We start from the raw sequence: 23,653 nt of genomic DNA, 5'->3' as shown, positions 1-23,653 counted from the left end.
AAAACAAAAGATGTCAAGAACCCCCAGAAATAGAAGGAAGTAAAGCACTGGAGAGTTCGTAAGTGGTAATTCCAGCTCCAGTAGCATAAAGTCTCCCACCACTGCCTCTTACATACAGATGCTAAAGAAACTGTGAATGGACACCTTAAATCAGTTAATCTTGCCAGCTTTGATGAATGCTGATGAGTGTACATGGATGTCAGACATCATTGTGGTTCTCCAAAACTTTAAGGACTCAACCAAGACGGTGAGCGGTTATGACGCCATAATCAATATCACCATCCTGTTTCTCTGTCTACTGAAACGCTCGCTGCTCCTAATTAAAGAGGAGGCTTTGCAGGCAGAGCAGGTAGAGATGGAGCAAGAAACTATACAGGGTGATGCTACACAACCCAGACTCATCTCATCTCAACATGGATTGGGTGATAATGAGGAGGAGGAGGAACAGGAGCTGGTTGTCTGTGCTACAGAGGGCAGTACCTACACCACCTTCATCCCATCTGTTTTGTGGATGGCCTGAAGAAGAGGAGGAGAGGGAGAACAACATGGTCAGTTGCCTTTTGGTGGGGACAGGGAAGTCTTGGCGGTTGGCCGTCTGGCACACATGGCTGAGTTTATGTTCCGCTGCCTTTCCCATGACCCTCGCGTTGTATACATAGGATCTATCACAGTGATCAAAAGTCAGGGATTAATAGTGTAGTACGTGTGCCGACTGGGGGGTGGTCCCTTTCGGCTGCAGAACAGACTGGAGACAGATGCAGAAATCCGTTCAATCAGGTCCACTTTATTGGGTGTCTTCTTTGACATCCACAGCAACACGACAGCTTCTACACATTGGCCCGGGTACCTGTCACCTCCACCTACTCCTGTTGGCGATGACCTGCTGGGTTCTTTCACCGTGGCTGCCATTAGGCCCACAGCCACAGTGCTTTCCCCTGCTCGAGTCCGCCCACTGCGACACTTACTGCCCCTTCGGTGTCCAGCCGTCCGGTACCCCAGGCCTTCTTTAGTTAGCGTCCGTTGGTCTGCAGCTGTCCTATCAGGGCCACCCCCCTATCCATCTCTCCTCTGTCCTTTCCTGAGCTCTTCCCTCCTCCATCTTCTCCTGAGCTCTTCTCTCTTCTGTCTCCTCCTGTGCACTCTCCATGACCCTGGGACTCTCCTTCCTTTTATCCCCTTTCTGTAGAATTCCCCTCCTCATTCCCGTTACTCTGCCCACCATGACTTGGCATTTCCTAGCTACAGCTGCTGTTAGGATCCTCTTCTCACTATCCCTATGTCTCCATCTAGTGGTCAAAACCCAGTACTACACCGTCTCTCCCCAGTTCTAGCTGTTGTCCCACATACATACATTCAAGTCAGAATAAAGATTGTACACATCACCTTTTACATTTACTTTCCTCAATTAGACAGGTCCACGTATCAGTCCACCCTCCTACAATATAAAGAATCCCTGCTGTTGCCAGTGCCGGCCGGTAGATCTCAGTGGGTGCACTGCGCATGTGCCCACCATTATGCTTTATGATAAGGAGGAGGGTCGGAGGACGGTGTCACCAGGACCAAGGTACGGTGGGGGGCCTGGGGACATCACTTCTCTGTCCTCTGACATTTTAGATCTGTATCTCTATGTGTTCATTCTCTCTGTACTGACCATTAGTTATTTGTGGGAAGAAAGAGGAAATCTAAGAAGTAATCTGATGAGGAAGTCCCTGGATCCTGTTGCATAATGTCTGGGTGTTTGCACAGATCATTTCTGGGTGTGATCGCTTTATAGAAGAATCACTCATCTCAGTAAATATAGAAGCACAGTGATTAATCTGCAGCCGAGACCGGGAGACGTCTCCCAAACATCACACAGAGCTCGCTACATTGTAACCTACAAAGCGTCTCCACGGCAACATAGAATGCGATATCCCAGAAAGGAGAACCCGAATCAGCAAAAAATGCCAGAATACCGTGATAGATCGGCACAGAAGGGACGAGCAAAACACATGTAGAATAATAAAGATTAGATACAAGATATTACCTTTACCTAAGGCCAGTAATAATGAACGTTGGGGAGAGAATCAGGGGCGGGGGGCCCGAGAGGGGGAGTCCAGGAGCGGGGTCCCGGGAGGAGGGCCCTGAGAACATTGATATTTCCATTGTTTTTGTTATATATTCTATTTGTTATTTATGGACAGTTTTTCTGTCTGTGCTAACTTTCTGTATATATCATGTACTGGGGGAGGACGTCTTTAGGGATTTATTGTCTCTTCCTCTTGGGATAGTATTTGATCCAAACGATCATTTCTTCTAACTCTACCCTGATTGATGTATTGTTTAGCAGACCTCCTGCCGTTTATGTGTATACTGTAGGCTTTTGATAATTGTTTAAAAAACTTTATTATTATACAGCTCTGGCTAAAATTAAGAGACCACCACACCAAATCCCTGTCATGGCCGCCAAATCTCCAGCCCTGAACCCCACTGAAAACCTCTGGAATGTAATCAGGAGGAAGATGGAGAGTCACAAGCTATCAGACAAAGAAGAACTGCTGACATGTGTGTCCCAGGAGCGGCATAAGGTCACCCAAAAGCCGTGTGAGAGACTGGAGGAAAGCAGCCAAGACGCGGGAAAGCTGGGGTTAACAATCATGGGGATCCCACAGAATATTGATCTCTGAACTCTTCCTGAGGTAAAACATTAGTATTGTTGTTTCTAAATCATTATGGACTTGTTTTCTTAGCATTATTTGAGGCACTGGGTTTTTTTTTATTTTGACTATTTCTCCTTTTCAGATAAAAAAAATATATTGCTGTGGAATTCGAAGACATGTCTGAAGTTTGTAGACTAAAAGAATAATTTACATTTTACTCAAAAATATAAAGAGAAAAATCAGAGAAACTGAACATTTGGAAGTGGTCTCTTAATTTTTGCCAGAGCTGTATATTTTTTCTCAATCCTTTTATGCCTTTCTATTATGGTGTTATTCTTATTCTTGATTAGATACACATTTTTTGGTTAGCAGTAGAGATGAGCGAACCTTTCAAGGTTCAGTTCAGTTCGTCAGGTTTAGGATAGATTGGAGAGGTGCGAGAATGTTAGAAGGGAGACCACAAAGCAGGAGGTTGCAGTAGTGGACACGGGTGATGATGAGTGCAGAAGGAAGAAGATGAGGTACTGAATTTTCTTCTTGAATTTGTTATATTGTTATTTCTTTTCAATTTTGAAATGTAACTGACCTTTCATTTTCATGTGAAAAAAAAGTGTAAATCCCTAACCGCATTCAAAAGACTATAAACACTACTGTTAGATTTATATATATATATATATATATATATATATATTATATTTTCCTTTTTCCCATTTTCCTAAGATTTTCTTTTAACCTTCCTGCATTGTTCCCTAATAAAGCTAATAATCCCAACTTCTATCCTATTTCACCCAATCTTCCTACCTATCCTCCATATGTATGTGTTAAAAATTGCTAATAAAGTTTGTTTGAAAAATGAAGAAGAGGAGGGTGACTCTCAGTGTGAGCAGTGGGAAAACATAGAGGATGACAATGAGGTTGTAGATCCCACTTGTTGTGAACCTAGACGCATGCAGCTGAGTAGCTCAGCAGAGGAGGAGAAGGAAGACAAGGAAGTAACGTTGCAGTTTGATGCACAGACACAGAGTGATGCAACCATGAGATGCACTGCATCCTCAGCCACAACTCTGGCTGAGGCCAGCAGTGGTCACGGGTCTTCAGTTTGCAGGTGGGGCAAGAGTTGCCTAGCCTGGGCCGTTTTGAGACCGAAAAGGATGACCCAACTCAACCAACTCACTTTATCTGCCAACTTTGTCAAAAAATACTCAGTAGAGGCAAAAATTCCAATAATTTGACAACTACATGCATGAACTGGCACATGCATGATCAGTATGCGTTAGTCTAGGAAACTCACTGGTAAGTGTTCTTACAAAGGTCTCCGGCCACAGAACCTCCACTTGTTTACCCGCTACAGTGAGCCCGTCAGCTGTTATGGAAGTGGACATGCTTGCTGTCTTTGACATATCTCAGAGAACGAGCACCCTACATCTTTCTCAAACCACCATAACATCTCCGCCTGCACCTCTGTTAGGGCTGGCGGAACGCATCAATTATAAAATAACAGTAGGTGCGTTCGCAGCCCGGGGTCCACCGTGCAGAGGTGGTACACTGCTGCTAAGTAATGGCGGAAGAATAGAGCGGCGTAAAAACAGTCACACGTGGGTTACGTCACCCAATGTGAACAGGTGCAAACTCTGTTAATGCACAAGTCGCACAACCACTGAACGTAAATGCCGGAGCCTGTTTAGCTCACAGAGCCCAGCCAAAAGAGCGCACAGTGTACGGCCACAGAACTCTACCCCAAGGACATGGGGTTAGAGTCCCTCTAGGCCCACTGAGCGCGCGGCGTCGCTGCCGCGAGGGCCGCTGTAGATGCTGGCTATGAAGTGGAGCACGTGCACTGAGGCGTGCCGAGTCCCTGGTGAGGACAGATGCCTGACTCAACCTCTGTCCTACCTACACCTAAGCCTGGGCGCTAGCAGGCTAGGCTGCACAACACATGTGTACCAAGGGTAGGGGTTTCTTAATGAGTCATTCACCAGAGACATTCATACGTGCATACATCACTCAATCCACAAAGTCTGTAAATACAGTCTTATCCTAGCGCATGGCCGAGCGGGCATGTGACCCTTTTATAGCCGTGAGCGTCCGGGACCTTCCTGGCTTCTCGGATGGACCAATCCGAACAGGAGCAGGACCTGAGCACGTGACCTTCGATCTCCAATGGGAGATCACTCCACGGGCATGCTCAGTGGCCCGACATGGGGGACTTAGTCCCTGGAGAATCTCGCTGCTGAGCAGCATGTATTGCCATAGCTGAGCCAGAGGTGGCAGCAGCAAGCAAACCCACGGAGCTGGTCTGGGCAGAGCGCCTGGACCGACGAGTTTGCTGAGCAACCTCCTCTGTGGCTGGAGAGGAATGGGAGACTGCTGGAAGCAAGGCTCGGGATTCCCGCTGTGCAGCGACAGGAACCCGACGTCTAACAACCTCTCTCACGGTCCAGCAGTTTGTCCTGTTCTCCGCCCTCTCTCAGCACAGCAGCCAGCCCTTAGTCATGCTCACATAAAAGATTGTTTCCTCTTACACATGGCAAAGCTAAGAGCTTGAACTTCACCATCTCCAATCTGTTGGCAACATAAATGCTGCTTTTCTGCCTGGTGCATAAGGTGCTTTCCAAAAGCTGATGACTATCACAGTCCCCCAGAGCCAGTTGCCCAGTCGTCATTGCTTCTCTCAGAAAGATGTGCCTGCGCTACGCCAGCATGTTGCAGACAATATCACCTGTTTCTTCAGAAAATCAATGTCTGCCAGGTTTCACTTCACCACTGATACTTGGATGAGCAACAATAAGGGGCATACATCTCATTGAATAGGCAATGGGTGACTCTGGTGAATGTGAGGGCAGGCGGTGAAGGGGCTGCTCCACAAGTCTGGAAATCCCCAAGGCTTGCAGGGCACTTGGGGATGGAGAACTAAACCGCTACACACCATAAGAAGAACTAAATTACTAGACAATGTGAAGGATTAAACTAAAATCAAAGCTGAAGGCTTCATTTTTTGTGCTTGTAACTATCTTGTTGTTTACGAGATAAATTCTGTTAGCTGTTATGACTAGTGTTGAGCATTCCGATACCGCAAGTATCGGGTATCGGCCGATACTTGCTGTATCGGAATTCCGATACCGACTTCCGATATTTTTTCAATATCGGAATTCGGCATCGGAATCGGAAGTTCAAAGTTGATTGACAGCCTGACGTCATCATGATGCGCGGTGTGTGCGCATCATGATGCGCCGTCATTTTGGGCCTTCCGGGGGTCTCTGCCGGCCTGCCGGGGGGCTGTGTGGACTGCCCGGGGTCTGTACCGGCCTGCCGGGGGGCTGTGCCGGCCTGCCGGTGGTCTGTGCACCCTGTGGGGGTCTGTACCGGCCTGCCGGGGGGCTGTGCCGGCCTGCCGGTGGTCTGTGCACCCTGTGGGGGTCTGTACCGGCCTGCCGGGGGGCTGTGCCGGCCTGCCGGGGGGCTGTGCTGATGTCCGGGGGTCTGTGCAAGCATCGTCCGATGGGACTACAAGTCCCATCCGGCGATGCCTGCTACCATGACAGTGATTGACACATTAGCCAATGATGGGACAGTAGTAGTCCCATCATCCGGCTAATGTGTTAAATGTTAAAAAAAAAAAAAAAATACTACATACATACTACATACATGCTACATACATACTACATACATACTACATACATACTACATACATACTACATGCATGCTACATACATACTACATACATACTACATGCATGCTACATACATACTACATGCATGCTACATACATACTACATGCATGCTACATACATACTACATGCATGCTACATGCATACCACATGCATGCTACATACATACCACATACATACTACATACATACTACATACATACTACATGCTACATACATACTACATATATACTACATGCATGCTACATACATACTACATGCTACATACATACCACATACATACTACATACATGCTACATACATACTACATATATACTACATGCATGCTACATACATACTACATGCTACATACATACCACATACATACTACATACATGCTACATGCTACATACATACTACATATATACTACATGCATGCTACATACATACTACATATATACTACATGCATGCTACATACATACTGCATGCTACATGCATGCTACATACATACTACATACATACTACATGCTACATGCATACCACATATATACTACATACATACAATACATTCATACAATACATACATAGACATACAGTACATATAACATAGAGTAACATACTTACCAATACTTGTCACATTGTTCCCCGAAGCCATTGTCTTTTCCGGAATAAATATTAACATAACAAACCACAAAAATACTCACCCACGATCCGAAGCAGTCCACGAGTGTGTCCCACGACGATCTTGGGTAGAGAACTGCAGCATCAGCTGATGCTGCCGTTCTCTACGGGCTGCAGGAATCCAATGACGGAAGGTAGGTATCCTTCCGCACTGTATTCCTCCGCCACTTAAAAAAAAAAAAGTCCCTAGTCTCACTTTATGCCATTGCTGCGTGGGAAATTCCCACATAACATAATATAATATCATAATATAATAAACATAATATCATGGATAGGACCCTACACCGAGTGGTGCAGAGGGTGTAAGTATTACAGGACACTCTCATATAAATTATGGAAACACAAAAGCAAAAAAAGAGAGGGGAAGTCCAAAATAAAAAGTAACCAATTTTATTTAACACATTATTTACAACAACAACCGTGCACGAACACAAGTACAATGGAAATGACAAAGATGGACAAAGGTGCAGAAAGCACACAGACCCAAGTCTACAGTGGATGGGGACCAATGGGGATAGCAGCATTACAAGTAAAGCTGTTATGATTGAGTCACCGAGGAGGAAAAAACAAAAATGCAAGCTCAGCCCAGAAAATCAGAGAGGTTGGAAACTAGCGGATTGCAGACCCCTAATCCTATCACACAACTAGCAGTAGCCGTGGAGTGTTCCTACGGTGATCCTAGACACCTTGTCACAGCCGGAGATCTAAATAAGCCTAAAGAGAGAAAAGGGAAAAACAGACTGCCCCAGAGCAGACCACAAAGCAATAGGCAGCCCCCAACATATAATGACGGTGAAGCAAAATGAAAACACTAACACAGATAGAAAGATAGGTTGAGCAAACGATGGGGCCCAAGCTAACTAAAAAGGACAGGACAGAAAAGCTGCTGTCTGCAATCCGAGAAAACCCTGCTAAAAATATTACCAACACAACTGATAAGCAAAAAGGACCCTGAAGTCACTAGACTTCAAACCCTATATCAGCACTCAGAATATTCTGAAAGCAGAGCAAAAGAGAACACTGATCAAGGAATAAGAATCCAGCACACCCCCAGCCGGGGATGGCTGAACTCCAAAACAAAGTAAACAAAACCAAAACTAATAAGTTTTTGCTCTGCTATTGAACTTATCTTTGGGAAGCAGGAATCAGACTGGTCTCCAAGAATCCAGCAGAGAAATCACCAGCACCTCAGAAGGGCATCGGCTGCCTTATATCCAGTCTGAAGTTCCTGTTACCCAGTCACAATCCACCTGATCAGGTGTTTGGTTTCTTTCATCCAAATCAACCTCACTACCTTCCTTCACCAGAAGAGGGAGATCCTCGGACACAAAAGGTGAATGAACAGATGAGCTCACAACATAAAGCGCCAGTGCTTTACACAATTCCTCACCGCTCTTCCTTTGCCCTCACACAGTATAGCTAATGGATTTAAAGCCTCACTAGACAAAATAAATGTCCAAAGTCCAAGCTCAAAGATGGTAGCTCGGTGTCTGATGATAGGAGTCACAGGAAAAGAGAGGGCTTGTTTTTTTTGTCAGACGAGTTGTACTTTGAGTGACATCATTCATTTTATCATATTCATTTTATCATAAATTATCTGTATGAGTCTATTTAGCTTCAAAAAATGTAAGGACGCCTCAAATTCTTTTTACAGACAGTGAAAAAAGTGTTCAGGAATTTCTGGATGGTTGGCAACCCTGGCTTGTGTGCAAGCAACTACTTCATATATTTATACTGTTGTTCCACTTTCCATATGGTGAGTCTCCTGACATACCCAGCTCTGCTACCTCACTGGACTCTGCTACCATGGTCTACTCTGCTTCATCGCTGGCTTCTGCTGCATCTGACAGTTACATCTCCACAGTGAGTCTTTTTACCTGTCTGACTCTGCTGTATCGTTACAGCGACTCTCCTGATTGTCTCAGCTTTGACACTGAATCATTTTTGTTGTGCAGTTTGATCCATTCACGATATGATGATATCCTTTTTGTTTTTCCCTCCCCTTCTTCCGAGAGTGATAACTTTTTTATTTTTCGGTCACCATAGCTGTAGGAAGGCATAATTTTTGTGCTCCACCTGCGCCTGCTAAAGGCAAATGATGACTGATTAAATTAGCCATCATCTGCCGAGAAAGATGTAGGCTCGGTGTGCAAGCTATGTCAAAGGCAGGGACACGCAACATATGACATAAGTGTATGTCATATATCATGAACAGATTAATCAACTTTGCGTCTGTCTCCTACGCTGAATCTATGGCTTCCTTGTTTTCGACTATTTTCCACCTCCAGTTGCTGTCCGGTCTTTATAGCCTCCATTGCTCCAACCTCCTCGCTACACAAATATCATCTGTCTGTGCTGCATATTAACTGCTTATCTTCAAGAATCCAAGAATGATAAGCGTTTCCTTACCACAGTGGGAATTCCCAACCCAAGCCCACTCACTAATAAACTGTGGAATTAAAGGGATTGTCCAGGAAGAACATATTGATGTCTCATCCTTAGGATATCAGATAAGTAGGCGTCTGACACCCTGTACCTGCATTGATTGGCTGTAAACCTGGAATATGAAGCCATGTTCACATTCAGCCGACACTGGCGATAACAGCAGATCGGTGGGGACGTTGGGTGTCAGACCCTCACTCATCTGATATGACCTCAATCTGGATCGGTCATGAACATTAAATAAAATCTTGGACAAACCCTTAAAATCCAATCAGCCACAGTTCTCTCTGTACCACAGCATATCAAAGTTGTCTAAAACTTTAATTAAAGCTTTCTATCAAATCCCAAGTCCCACCATGTTTTCTCCTCTTTCCGAGAGAATCCTTCCTTCCCCAGTCTTTGCAGAAATTAGCAATAAAATGCTTAATTTTCAAGTATTTCTAATACAAAAGCCATCGACTCACCAACAAATCCGTCACGATCATTCCATTTATAAACTTGTGAAATCTGTAATCCTCAAATCGTGCAAAGCATTTTTCACTGTGGATATTGTGAAGCGACAGTATCTAGCAGACCACCATCACAATAAAAGAAATGTGGGCAATCAGGACACACTTACACCATGGTTAATTTAATAACTACCTATTCTACAGCACTGTTCTCACAGCACTGTTCTCACTGCACTGTTCTCACAGCACTGTTCTCACTGCACTGTTCTCACAGCACTGTTCTCACTGCTCTGTTCTCACTGCTCTGTTCTCACTGCACTGTTCTCACTGCACTGTTCTCACTGCTCTGTTCTCACAGCACTGTTCTCACTGCACTGTTCTCACAGCACTGTTCTCACTGCACTGTTCTCACTGCACTGTTCTCACTGCTCTGTTCTCACTGCTCTGTTCTCACTGCACTGTTCTCACTGCACTGTTCTCACTGCACTGTTCTCACTGCTCTGTTCTCACTGCTCTGTTCTCACTGCTCTGTTCTCACTGCACTGTTCTTACAGCTTGGATGTCGCAGATTGGAAGAACAGTTTGTATGTACAATCCATATGATTTATATCATTACACACCATCAACTAGGCAGAGGAATAAAGATGGCGGGAGAGGCACAATGCATGGCAACTATCTCATTATAAATAGCAAGTAATGATGCCGAGAAAAAGCAAAATCTAGAAATACAAAATAGTGAATAAGATAAAGGTGGGAAGAAAAGCAAAACTTCTGTATTTAGTTTACCGTTAGTTCTGTAACTGGTCACCAATGACGGAACACAGGGTCCCGTCGTCATTTATTAGAGATCCATCCAGAAGAGCTTTATTTGGAACCATAATGCTTATCCTGTAAAATACTCAGGACTAGTTACCAGATAAAAATATAGTGGTTTATTTGGATTCTTCCATCAAAGAAAGGTTATTACAGAAAAACAGGTGAATAAAAATAGGTGAGAGATTGTCCATCAGTTCATAGCACAGCAACGTGTATTCTTCTTTCTCTCCGGGATCTCACATGGCAAATGGCGTCTGTCTCTCAGTTCGGCTTCTTCGTAGTAAAGTAACATACCAGCTGTTATGTCATGTCATGGCCCAGAACAGATGACATCTTCGTGTCTGTCTCTCATGATGGTGAGGGAAGAAGAGCGACCTCTACAGTTAGCCATGAATTATATACGTCTCCTAAAGCACGTGGTCTCTACATATATGGAGCTGTCTTTCTACCATAAGCCAAGCTTAAAAATAGCCTATGTCGTGTAAGCTAAAGCAATGTACAGAACTGAGTCTTATAAGAAATTAACGGATTATTAATATTTAACAATTCCCCCTTTTGAGGGAGACAGACATTAATTGGAACCCTCAAATATAACAAGATCTTTTTCTTCTTTTCTTCTTCTTTGACAAAATAATTTAATATCAATAACAATAATAATATCAGATTACCGTTATAAGTACTCAATGACATAATTGATGTGAATTCATGTTATGGTAAGCCGTGAACAATATTCATATAAAATATGTATAATTATACTTCCCTAAGTCTAAATTGAAGCATCTCAGGTCCAGTCATCATCATCTGATGTCATCTGGTCGTCATTTTGATGTCTTCTGTCTTCTTCTTGGTTCTTTTAAAAACACAGTTTTTCTCTAGCATATAGATGTTGTAGAAATTGTGTTGTGTATCAAATCAAAGTCCATAAATTCAAATGTTAATACGAAATCAAAGTCTATGCAGCTTTAATATCTGTGTAGTGTCACCTTTAAAAACCTGGGCTTACATTGGCTCGCCTTGGATATTCTGGAATCCTCCATCGGTACTGGTCTTTGAACAGGTGTGACGTCTTTGATCAGCAAAGCAAGGGTTAAAATGACTCTTCCTTGCTAAACATAGCACCATAACCAGTCCTTGTCCTAATGCACAGGACATATGTCAGGGTTAATTACCTTCATTGTTCACCAGCCTTCATCAAAGCTTTTCAGGTGATTGAAAACCTCTGGAACTTGATAAGAACGTGATAACACAGTTCACATCAGCATCATAGGATCATCGTCCTCTGGTTGTCAGGTTAGACACTTTAATTGTGACTGTCAGTGGTGGATACTGCACTTGTGACTGTCAGTGGTGGATACTGCACTTGTGACTGTAAGTGGTGGATACTGCATTTGTAATTAACACAGTCTATTACTCAGTAATCATAGCTTTGTTACCTTCTGGGACTTCTGGATCGCGGCATTCTTCTTCTTGCAACTGATAAGAATCAATGAAGTTTAGAAATGTGAAAAGTCTTTATTAACATAATTTCAGTATCTTGCTTGAAGTCTTCATTCCCTATTCTATACCAAATCTGGTAATTTCCCTATCCCATAATATCACAGCGTACCATAGCAATCAGTAATATCCATATAATTATCAGAATTTGTACTGTATATGGATTTCAATGTTTGAAATAATAAACCAATAATAAGTGATAATACATTATTATCCATATTTTTTTCATGTGATAGAACATTTTTTTTTTATGTCTTAGGTGTAATTACCTTTTTCAACCCATAGGTGTCACTGTGTTTTATGTAACCAGTGTTTTCATCTTTATTAATAAGGAATATATTTATTATACTAATAATATGTAGGAATGTAAAGCCATGAACCAAAATAAGAATATATGAGTGAGCGAATGAATGAATAAAAGAATTGTTGCATATAACTCAGAAGTGAAACATTTCCTTAGTAATAGAACCATATAATTGCTATATTTAATGAAGCAATATTCTCAGTAGATATTACTTTACTAAATATTGGTGAAAGAATTAAAAATAATGAAAAATAAGAATAAAAATAAAAATAAGAATAAGGCCTTTATGTTGATGCAGTGTAGTTATGTCTTCAGTAACATACACCCTTAATATTTCCATGATCTGGATTATTTCATAATTGTCATAAACTTGTGTTACCAAAATATTCAAATCATGCAACTTTGCATGTAATTCCTCTTAGTGTAAAGAAATGACTCTTTATAATACTTGTTATTATACCCAATACTTATACCATTGTACCTTATTAATATTTTTTCCTATTAAAATGTGTGAAGGAGAGGTATTAATCAAATGTGATGATGTAGTCAGGATAAAAAACATATTTTCCCCCTTAATACCAAAAAATATTGTTTCATGAAATAATTCATTTATCAAAACCAAAATTAAAAATAATTAATTTATAAATTATGTGAATTTATACTTGCTTATACCATTATTTGTCTGAAGATGTGTAACCATCAAAATTAATTTGAATATCATAAAATTATCCTTTGGAAAAATTAATTTAAATGTAGTTTAAGATTAACACACTTGGACAGAGAAGGAAGGTCCACTATTCCCAGATGCAGCTGGTGAATACCAGGCTCTGTGCTGGTGCCTGTTTAAAAGAGCTAAAGCTGATAAGGAAAGAATAGATTTTCTTCATAAACTATTTTCTATTTTGTTGTGCGATTGCACTTATCCACAATTAACTAAATCAAGAAATAATTACTAAAGAACTATAGAAATATATGTTGTGTAGATAATATTTCATTATATATCCTAATATTCTAATAATTTATCTGATCTGCATATTTCTCCTAAAGATAAAAGCTTTTGGGGTTTTTTTTTTTTTGTTTTTGTTTTCTCTCATTCAGAATCCTGAGGCCTCTTACAAACGTATCACATTACTCGCTCAGCAGCTGCTCATACACTCAGTCACTGTCACTCAGACTGTGTCACATATTTAAGTTTAAACCAAATACCTCACATACGAAGGTGTGATGAATACACGTATTTTAACCCAAATTATCCTAATTATCAATGCATTGTAAACTATTTCAATTTAGTCTCTTAATATTTCTTTGAATATTCCCCAAATACACATGACATAAATATATGTATAGCTATACTTGACATTTAGGCCTGGAAAAAAATTCCATTGCTTTGCAAAAGCTGAGACCCCTTTAAAAATTCTTTCCCTAAGGAACAGGGACCTAGTATACTGGTCTACTTGTATTATTAGAACAAGGTTCAAATTCCACCTGCTGTGGTTGTCATTCGAACCATGCAGGAAAAGCACACACACAGAACATATTTTAAAATGCAATCAGTTATTTCCTTTTAAGGGTTAGATATATAAAATCATGCAATTATTGCAACTTCCTGTGTAAATAAAGGCATAAATCCTTATAAGAGAATTTTTCCCGATTAAGTCCTGCTTTGAAATGAAAATTCTAAGGAAACATAAAAGAGAAGGTTAATATCATATTCATATTCTAAATATTATTACTGATGTAGATTTTAATTTTCATTAAAAAATACAGTTCTACTATTTCTACTTCTACAAACACTCTATATATACTGTATGACTATGTATATATCCACAAACCATAAAACTACAGGATTATACTCTATAAAATAATTACATATAACTCACTAATTGTATAACACTGTTACACAATATATAATTACTTTTTCTAGCCAATTCCTAAACCCATACTTATTTCTCTGCAAAAAATATCCTGAAAGGTTCTTGCCATTTTAAAGCTGATAGATTCTTGGAGCAGAGTATTCAGTTTACAGGCCATGATGTCACTCACCACCTGTTTCTGTCTGTCACATTCGGCCATCTTGGTTACAGAAAGAAGATCAAAACTCATCATTTTTCTTAATTCAATCTGTGTCTTTTCAGTGATATTTTGCATCATTCCATATGGCTTAAAACAAACATGTGATCTCCTTTGTTCTTCATATATTTGATTTTGGGGAAAACTCATTTTAGAAGGTTTTGCTAATACAAGCTTCTGATAAGATTTTACTCTGCCTGTCTTTACAAAATTAGCACAATTTACTTTCCTCTCACGATTCTCGTGTTTTCTGGCAAAATCAAGGGATTGCGCACATTCAAATAAAGAATCTTTTTGTGACGCAATAACACGAGATGCAGGATTTAGAAACCAAAATTTGCTTACAAAACTCCTTATGAGGGACGGTGTTTTGACATTCTCATTCAGCATTCTATACAAACGTTCATATATGGACATGAACGTAAAAATACATTCCTTCCGACCAATCCTTAATTTTTGAAGAATATCAATATCTGGATGATTTTCATTTGATGAACAAAAAATGAGAATTTTTAATCTGTCTTTATCAGTTAAATTCTCATGTGTCTCACCAGATAACTTTAAAGACAATCTCCTGGAAAAGGTTACAGGGATCCACATTTTGAACAACTGATTCTTCTCCTCGTTAGATAAATCAAATTTATCAACACAACTTTCAAAAATCTCAGAGTTTCTACAAACATCTATTTTGTTGTCATATGCAGGTATTATTTGGCATATCCCTAGCAAACTTTTCCTTACTTTCCTTCGGATTTGGGCCTGTGAGTCGTCTATTTTTAGTGGTACGTCTTTCCCTTGTACATCCTCTACGTCAGTTCTGAAGTCTCCTCCTACTTCTCCATCTTGTTCCACGTCTGCAAGGTCACCTTCAATGGCTGCTGCTACTTGTAACTGTTTCTCCACATTACAGTGAATCTCGGGAATATCACTATCCTCTACACAATCATTTTTAGATTTCTCTGACACAGATCTATGAAATATATCTACCATCTGTAGAATATTTTTTAATCTCTCTCTTTCTCTATTGAAAAACTTAGAATCTAACCTTTGATTCTCGAGTTCACACTCGGCATATAAACTTAACCATAAAACTTCTGAATTAGAATTGTCTACAGACTTAAATTTCAATTTACTCTGCTTAGCAAGACAATTAATGACATCCATTTTATCTTACCTTGAAATGTCTCAGCTTGTTCCTTTGATGGACAACGCTGGGCTCCTGTCTTCACACGTCTGGCTTACGTCTGGTACTTTTGCACTTGTAGTACTTCTCAATCCATCTGGCAATTCTTACTTCTAGGTTCTGTGATTCTTGTAAGTAGTGGAACTCCCGATAACTTGCACATATGATTTGACGTTAGCAAAGTCCAATCCCCCTTTTGGGCAAGTGGAGGGAAATCCGCAAAAAAGTACAAAAATTCAGATCTGGCTGGCTCTCCAATGTAAAATAATGCTTATCCTGTAAAATACTCAGGACTAGTTACCAGATAAAAATATAGTGGTTTATTTGGATTCTTCCATCAAAGAAAGGTTATTACAGAAAAACAGGTGAATAAAAATAGGTGAGAGATTGTCCATCAGTTCATAGCAAAGCAACGTGTATTCTTCTTTCTCTCCGGGATCTCACATGGCAAATGGCGTCTGTCTCTCAGTTCGGCTTCTTCGTAGTAAAGTAACATACCAGCTGTTATGTCATGTCATGGCCCAGAACAGATGACATCTTCGTGTCTGTCTCTCATGATGGTGAGGGAAGAAGAGCGACCTCTACAGTTAGCCATGAATTATATACGTCTCCTAAAGCACGTGGTCTCTACATATATGGAGCTGTCTTTCTACCATAAGAGAAGCTTAAAAATAGCCTATGTCGTGTAAGCTAAAGCAATGTACAGAACTGAGTCTTATAAGAAATTAACGGATTATTAATATTTAACAATTGTGTAGAAGGACTCCAAAAAAAGTTTTTTGGGACCTGTTGGTTTTTTTTTGCCTTAAAAGACAACACCCAATCCCATTGTTGGCTCAGAATTTACAAAAAAACAAAAAGCAATTTTTCCAGTTTGACTTTCGTTCATGGTATTGCGAGTTCTCACTTACATACAGATTACCAGCCATTCCTGATGCGGCCTGTGGAAAAGAGTGGTGATGTTAATTTTTCTAAAAGCAAATCCTTTTTTCTACTGCTGTGCAACTTCTTGAAAATCTTCCCGACAAGTGTCACTCACATGTTGGATGTGGGAGTATGGAACAGGTACAGGAGCCGAGCCCGCACCATACTCACCCGGTACAAGAGCCGCCTTCGGTCGCTGCTATTTAATCACCTAGGTGCCATTGTCAGTCTCTAATGGGGTCTTTTTAGTGGTTCAGTACTAGGGGGATGTATTACAGAACCCATCACCCTAAGCACCCCAATCGCAATGGTCTACCATGGCATGTGGGGTCCTATTAAAGTTCTGCTTTAAAGGGATACTCTGGGTTTTAAAAAAATGAACTCAACAGCAGTCACTTTCTTTCGGCCAGAGAAACTAAGAAGAGACCTGCCCACAGCCTCGCCCCGGAGCACGAGCATATCATTAGCTGAAAATTTCTAACACTGATTGCACAAGAACCACAAGACGGATTTCTTCACCCCAGATATAATTGTAATCAGTTTAACAATGTCAACCTGGCAATGCCTGTCAGTGCCCTGTATACTGGGAAAGAAGAGTCTTCGGCCTACCGTGGACTCATTGACTTTCCAGTCAGCCAGTCCAAGCCTGGGAAGGATCATTGTTCAATGAAATGTTATCACAATGGGACTACTCAGCAGCACGTGTGTATATGGGTGATAAATTTACGGTATTTACGGTATGTTTGGACATATTTGTTTTTCATGTGTCAGAAGCATCAATGTGTGATGCTGAGTCACTTCTCACAGACAATCCGTGAGTCAGGGTAGTCAAGAAGTCCGAGTCCAAAAGCTAGGAGGGTACATCCTAAACAAAGGGAGATAAAGGAGGAATCAGGTAACAGTCTGAGGTCAGAATACCAGGAGGACAGGAAGATAGCGGAGCAGAGCAAAAGGGGTAATAAAATGAGTAGTTAATAGGAAAGTCTGATAATACTTTGTTGCTGGACCCTGGAAAGTCAGAATGTTGAGAACAAGGCACAGAGGAAAAGCTACACAGAGGCGACTGTCAGCTATCTGGGCCAGACAGCTCAGTATAGTAGCTAAATAATCATTGGAACAGGGAACACCTGAAGGGAGCTCAGCACCAGTGGCATAACAACACATGTATATGGCTGACCTTGATTGTTAGGGAAATTTAGGGCATCTCTAGGGATAGTCACAGAGGAATGGTGTAAGATTGTTGACCACAATTAGGATGCCGACCGCTCTGGATAGACAGCTATGCATCTAGGAATAAGTCTGAGTCCTCCACCTCTTCCTGTTCGTAAGTCCATTATAGGTCCCCCTTCCTCCCATCCCAATCCTCTCCACCACCCAGTCATTGCCCTCCCCCATCACCTCCATCATTGTTCTCCCCTCCATCCCTTCATTGTCCTCATCACCACTTCCATCATTGCCTTCTCACAACCACCCCCATCATTGCCCCCTCCACCACCTCCATCATTACCCTCTGCACCACCCCAATCATTGCCCTCTCCACCACCTCCATCATTACCCTCTCCACCACCACTCGCATCATTGCCCTTTCCACCACCTCTATCATTGCTTTCTCCCTCAAAATCCCATCATTGTTCATTCCACTACCTCCATCACTGCCTCCTCCCCAATCACCCCCATCATTGCACTTTCCACCACCATCATTGTCCTTTCCACCACCATCATTGCCTTCTCCACCACCACCTCCATCATTGCCTTCTCCCCCACCACTACCATTATTGCCCTTTCCACCATCAAGAGTCCCAGGAGACATATGACTCCAGTGCTGGCCACTCTGAGGAACTGTTTACGTTCACTTATAATTTGTCAGGCCTCTGAACATGCACTATTAAAGAAGGTCATGAGGAGGTGGAGTGCAGTGATGCCCAAATATTTGAGCATCCATGGCCAAGGGGAAAGCCACATTGGTGAAGGTCAATTGATGTCTAAAAAGGTGGAGGATAATCATGAGGCACAGTTGCCATCAGGTCATCCTCAAATCGCAACTCAGAAGGAGGATCAGATTAAAGAATTGGAAGACGACGTGGTCGATGATGAGGCCACTGATCCAACCAAGCATGGTGGCATGCCTAGTGAGCACAGCAGTGCAGAGAGGGATGGATCTGTAGCAAGAATACAGGTAAGATAAGGTAGTGGTTTTACTAGAGGGAGAACTCAGTCAGCTGTTCCAAAGAGCCCTCCACTCAGCTAGATAACAGGCTAAGGGTGCGTTGTTCCCATGTATGGCAGTTTTTTTCTGACAGTCCTTCAGACAAAACATCTGTAATTTGCAGCATCTGCAAACTAAGCTGAGAAGAGGCAAGAACATTGCCAAACTGAGCACCGCCAGCATGCAAAAACGCATGGCAGCCAAGCACCTCAGTAGTTGGGCGGAACGCTTGGGTACAAAATCTGTGTCTGAGGGTGAAACCACGAAAATGGAGAAAAAGCTACTGACCAAAATGCAGGGATCACTGCAAAATTACAAATTTTATGGGTAACAAAAAGACATCCATGTAAAAACATTTAAAAAGTCATACAATGACATGAAACTATCACAAAGGCTTATAATAAAGCCCAAAGAGCTCCTTCCAGTAAGTGGACATTCATAAAAAAGGCTCTAGAATATATCACATACAATAGCATACCTGCAATGAAGAAATGTTCAGAGATGTAATACTAAACATAATGATCCATTGAATAATCCATCCAAATAGACTATAGTACAATAATGAATGCAAGTAATAACAAATGTAAGCAACTGAGCCATGAGACTAAACACCATAGGGTACTGAGCATAGATGAAAAGTATAGCAATCATGGTGTAGCCAAGAGGCTAAAATGACCAAGATTAAATCCTGCCTGCATAATCCATATATAATGCACTCCACAATCTCCCCCTTTGTAAGTGGCATTATATATGGATTATGCAGGCAGGATTTAATCTTGGTCATTTTAGCCATTTTAACCATACATCCCAGCCTCACACAGTATTCTCTGGCCACATTGGGTGATGACGAGGAACAGGAGGAGGATGAGAAAGAGAAGAAACAGGATTTTTTGCTCTGCGCTACAAAGAAGACTCCCAATCCCAGCTTCATGCCTGTCCAGCATGGATGGCCTGAAGAGGAGGAGGAGGCTATGTGTCATGAGGAGGAGAAAATGGTTAGTGCTCTTCTTGGTGAGACCCTCACGTGAAAAACATTTGTTTCCACCATAAAGTTCTGGTTGTGCTCCATTCTTGACCCACGGTACAAGGAGATATTTGCTTCTCTAATGTCGGAGGCAGACGTGCCATTTTCGATGCATCGATGCCAGAGGGCCACAGTGGAAGAATTGCTAAAAATATTACCCTCAGACAATGCTGGTGGCAGAGGTACCGGCTCTATCCGCTCACAAGGATTACAGGGGAGGGCCACAAACACCAGGTGCAACTCGGGGAGGGGGAGGAATTTCCACCAACTAGGCCTTTTTCACGAGACCGTCCCATCAGCAAGGGCTATCTCTGGGTGTAACTATCACGAGGAGTTAGAGGTTGACCAAGATGGTGAATCCATGGGGTATTGTCAAGAGGAAGATAAGAAACACCAGACCCAACAATGCAGACGAGCTGAAGGCTGCTATCAAAGCAACCTGGGCTTCCATAACCCCTCAGCAGTGCCACAGGCTGATCGCCTCCATACCACGCCGCATTGATGCAGGAATTGATGCAGAAGGAGCCCGACCAAGTATTGAGAGCATTTACTGATCATACATTTCAGGAGGACAACATTTCGGATTTTACAATAATTTTTCAAGCTGGTGTTATCAAGTATTCTAATTTCCTGAGATAATGACTTTTGGGTTTTCATTGGCTGTAAGCCATAATCATCAACATTACCAGAAATAAACCGGTGAAATAGAACCCTCTGTGTGTAATGACTCTATAGAATAGAGGAGAGTCACTTTTTGTATTGAAGAACTGAAATAAATTAAGTTTGTGATGATATTCTAATTTTGTGCGAAGCTCCTGTACATTTGGTTAAAAATCAGTTATGCATTAGGGTTTTCACTAAAATTGTAGCATGGTTTGTCTGTTCCATCCTCTGTATATCACTGTACATAGCAGACTGCAAAATGAGTTACTAGTGATGAGTCAGTGAGCTCTTTCTCCGCTCTGTAACTCCTCTCTTCTCCATTATCTATGCTGTAGTGTACATAGCAGACTGCAGAATGAGTTACCAGTGATGAGTCAGTGAACTCGTTTTCTGGTCTGTACCACTTCTCATCTCTGGTCTGTAACTCTTCTCTCTCTTCTCCTGATCCATCTTCTAATCTGATTCATCATAACATAAAAGTTTAGCTCATCTGACTTGAAGATGAGAAGAGAGATAAGTGTTTCAGAGCAGAGACGAGCTCACTGATAGATCACAGCTAACTCATTCTGCAGTCTGCTTTGTACAGTGATACATAGAGGATAGAGAAGACAAAATGTTTCTAATTTTGTAATGAAGTGCTATCATGAAAATGTTTTTAATAGAAAATATATGGATTTAAGGAATAAAAATATTCATCTCCCTTCTTATCCTTTAATTTCCCTCTCGGCAGGAAGAGAAGCCTGTTAGACCTTTAGCACAAACAAAACATTACCCAAAAGCAGAGAATATGAGAGTATTTATTTGGGGAAGGTGTTCCTCGCACTTGTAAGCGTACATGGTATTGGGGGTCGGCAGGTGGAGGTCTCTGTGGCAGCTTCAGGCCACAACACCACGTCCTGGGTTTGATCCACCAGCAATCACACTTGTGCTTCCACTTGGGAATAGCTTACAGATGATGTTATTACACTTCTTCTTCTTACCGGATCTTCTGACACGAACAACCTAAAACATAGAAGAAATACAAATGTTAGATGTGAAGAAACTGCAGCGAAAATGGTAACAGAGTAAGAAGGAGCTGAGAAAACACAGGCAAGAGTATGGATGGAGATTCCACCAGAGGTGGAGCAGGAGAGCGCTTAGAAGGAACATCCACCACAAGAATATGGGACAAGTCTCATCTATACTGGTGGGGCAGGAGAACTCCTAGAAGGAACATCCACCAGAAGAATATGGAACAGATCTCATCTATACTGGTGGGGCAGAAGAACACCTAGAAGGAACATCCACCATAAGAATATGGAACAGATCTCATCTATACTGGTGGGGCAGGAGAACGCCTAGAAGGAACATCCACCAGAAGAATATGGAAAAGATCTCATCTATACTGGTGGGGCAGGAGAACGCCTAGAAGGAACATCCACCATAAGAATATGGGACAGGTCTCATCTATACAGGTGGGGCAGGAGAATGCCTAGAAGGAACATCCACCAGAAGAATATGGGACAGGTCTCATCTATACTGGTGGGGCAGGAGAACGCCTAGAAGGAACATCCACCATAAGAATATGGGACAGGTCTCATCTAAACAGGTGGGGCAGGAGAATGCCTAGAAGGAACATCCACCAGAAGAATATGGAACAGATCTCATCTATACTGGTGGGGCAGAAGAATGCCTAGAAGGAACATACACCATAAGAATATGGGACAGGTCTCATCTATACTGGTGGGGCAGGAGAACGCCTAGAAGGAACATCCACCAGAAGAATAAGGGACAGGTCTCACCTATACTGGTGGGCCAGGAGAACGCCTAGAAGGAACATCCATCAGAAGAATATGGGACAGGTCTCACCTATACTGGTGGGCCAGGAGAACGCCTAGAAGGAACATCCACCAGAAGAATATGAAGAATATTGGACAGGTCTCATTTATACTGGTGGGGCAGGAGAACGCCTAGAAGGAACATCCACCAGAAGAATATGGAGAACATGGGACAGGTCTCATCTATACTGGTGGCGCAGGAGAGCACCTACAAGAGGCATCCACCTGAGAAATATGGGACAAATCTCACCTATACTTATGAAGCAGTGACAGATTGATGAAAGATGGTGAAATTATCGGCTCTGTGGTGAAAGGAAATATTACTAACCAGTGGACCACCATGTCATCTAGATCACAGTCCGAGATCCAAGAGGCAATGTTTCTCCTTGTGAAGAGTGACATGTCAAGCCTGACATTCTGAGGTGCGGAGACTTTTGCTGCAATGCTCCTTTGTGAAATATGCAAATTGTCTCTTCAGCGATGAAGAGGGCTAGAACTCTATAGGAAGTGGCAATCCTAAGTCAATATCGACTCTCTAATGAGCCTTGTCACATGACTTAGAATAAAAGCCAAAACCAAAATCTCAGTTTGTAGACACTGTGTTTTGGGGTACTGCCCCTCGTCAGTGCAAAGTATGAGATTTTGTTTAGATCGTTATCCAAGGGGTAACGTTTCTACTTGCGGAGAGTGACATGCCTTGACGAAAGACAGTACCCGAAATACAGTCTCTGCAACTGAGATTTTGAAATAGAATGTTATCCTAAGTCATGTGACAAGGCTCATTAGGGGGTCAATACTGACTTATAGAATGGCTACTTCCTATAGATGGCGCTAGAGTTCTAGTCCTTTTCCTTTCTGAAGAGACAATTTGCATCAATACAGTGCAGATTGTTTAACTGTATATAGGACAAATGTCCCTTTAACGACCACAGGTTATTTTTTTTTTTAATTTAGAGAAGAAAAACAAGAAATCATTTAAAATATTATTGAAAACATCCAGATAATTGGAGAAGAGACAACTGCAGAGGAGGAAAGACAGAGTGGGTTCAACTTTAATCTTCAAGGATTCAATTGCTTTTTTTCACTAAACTGAGCAGTGTAAAGCATGGGGGTAGCTTAAGGGGAGGAGCCTCTCAGTAGTGGTCACACATTTCAGTAGATAACATGGAAGGGGTACAGAGACTGGTTTATTCCACACCCTCTTAAGCACGTTATGGTTGCAGCTTGTAATACAGTATGTCATATATATATATATATACGTGGTTATATGTAATACAATGTACATATGCAGGGAA

General features: G+C 41.8%; 2 protein-coding genes across 4 annotated transcripts in view; one reads left to right on the top strand and one right to left on the bottom strand.

Moving 5' to 3' along the window:
- Positions 1-23,653, top strand: part of LOC141054013 (uncharacterized) — a 172,548-nt gene that overhangs the window by 75,741 nt on the left and 73,154 nt on the right. Inside the window, exons 3-4 of one of the 2 annotated variants that reach the window (XR_012221329.1) lie at positions 2,398-2,678; positions 2,782-3,499. The exons of the other annotated variant lie outside the window; for it this stretch is intronic. The gene's annotated coding sequence lies outside the window, so the exon portion shown is untranslated. Of the gene's footprint in view, positions 1-2,397; positions 2,679-2,781; positions 3,500-23,653 lie in introns of those variants that run through there. 2 annotated transcript variants of the gene reach the window in all.
- LOC141054012 (cathelicidin-5-like) overlaps positions 21,321-23,653 on the bottom strand; it is a 32,447-nt gene continuing 30,114 nt past the window's right edge. For both annotated transcript variants that reach the window (XM_073551154.1, XM_073551153.1), the window contains one exon: positions 21,321-21,543. In XM_073551154.1, the coding sequence (XP_073407255.1) occupies positions 21,418-21,543 (126 nt within the window). In that variant the 3' untranslated portion in view covers positions 21,321-21,417. The remainder of the gene's footprint in view (positions 21,544-23,653) is intronic.

The sequence above is a fragment of the Dendrobates tinctorius genome, unplaced genomic scaffold, assembly GCF_039654945.1.
Source record: "Dendrobates tinctorius isolate UK_male_01 unplaced genomic scaffold, ASM3965494v1 ptg000173l, whole genome shotgun sequence".
Taxonomy (NCBI): Eukaryota; Metazoa; Chordata; class Amphibia; order Anura; family Dendrobatidae; genus Dendrobates; species Dendrobates tinctorius.
Note: the sequence above shows the minus strand (reverse complement) of the source record. Positions and strands in the feature narration are given on the sequence as shown.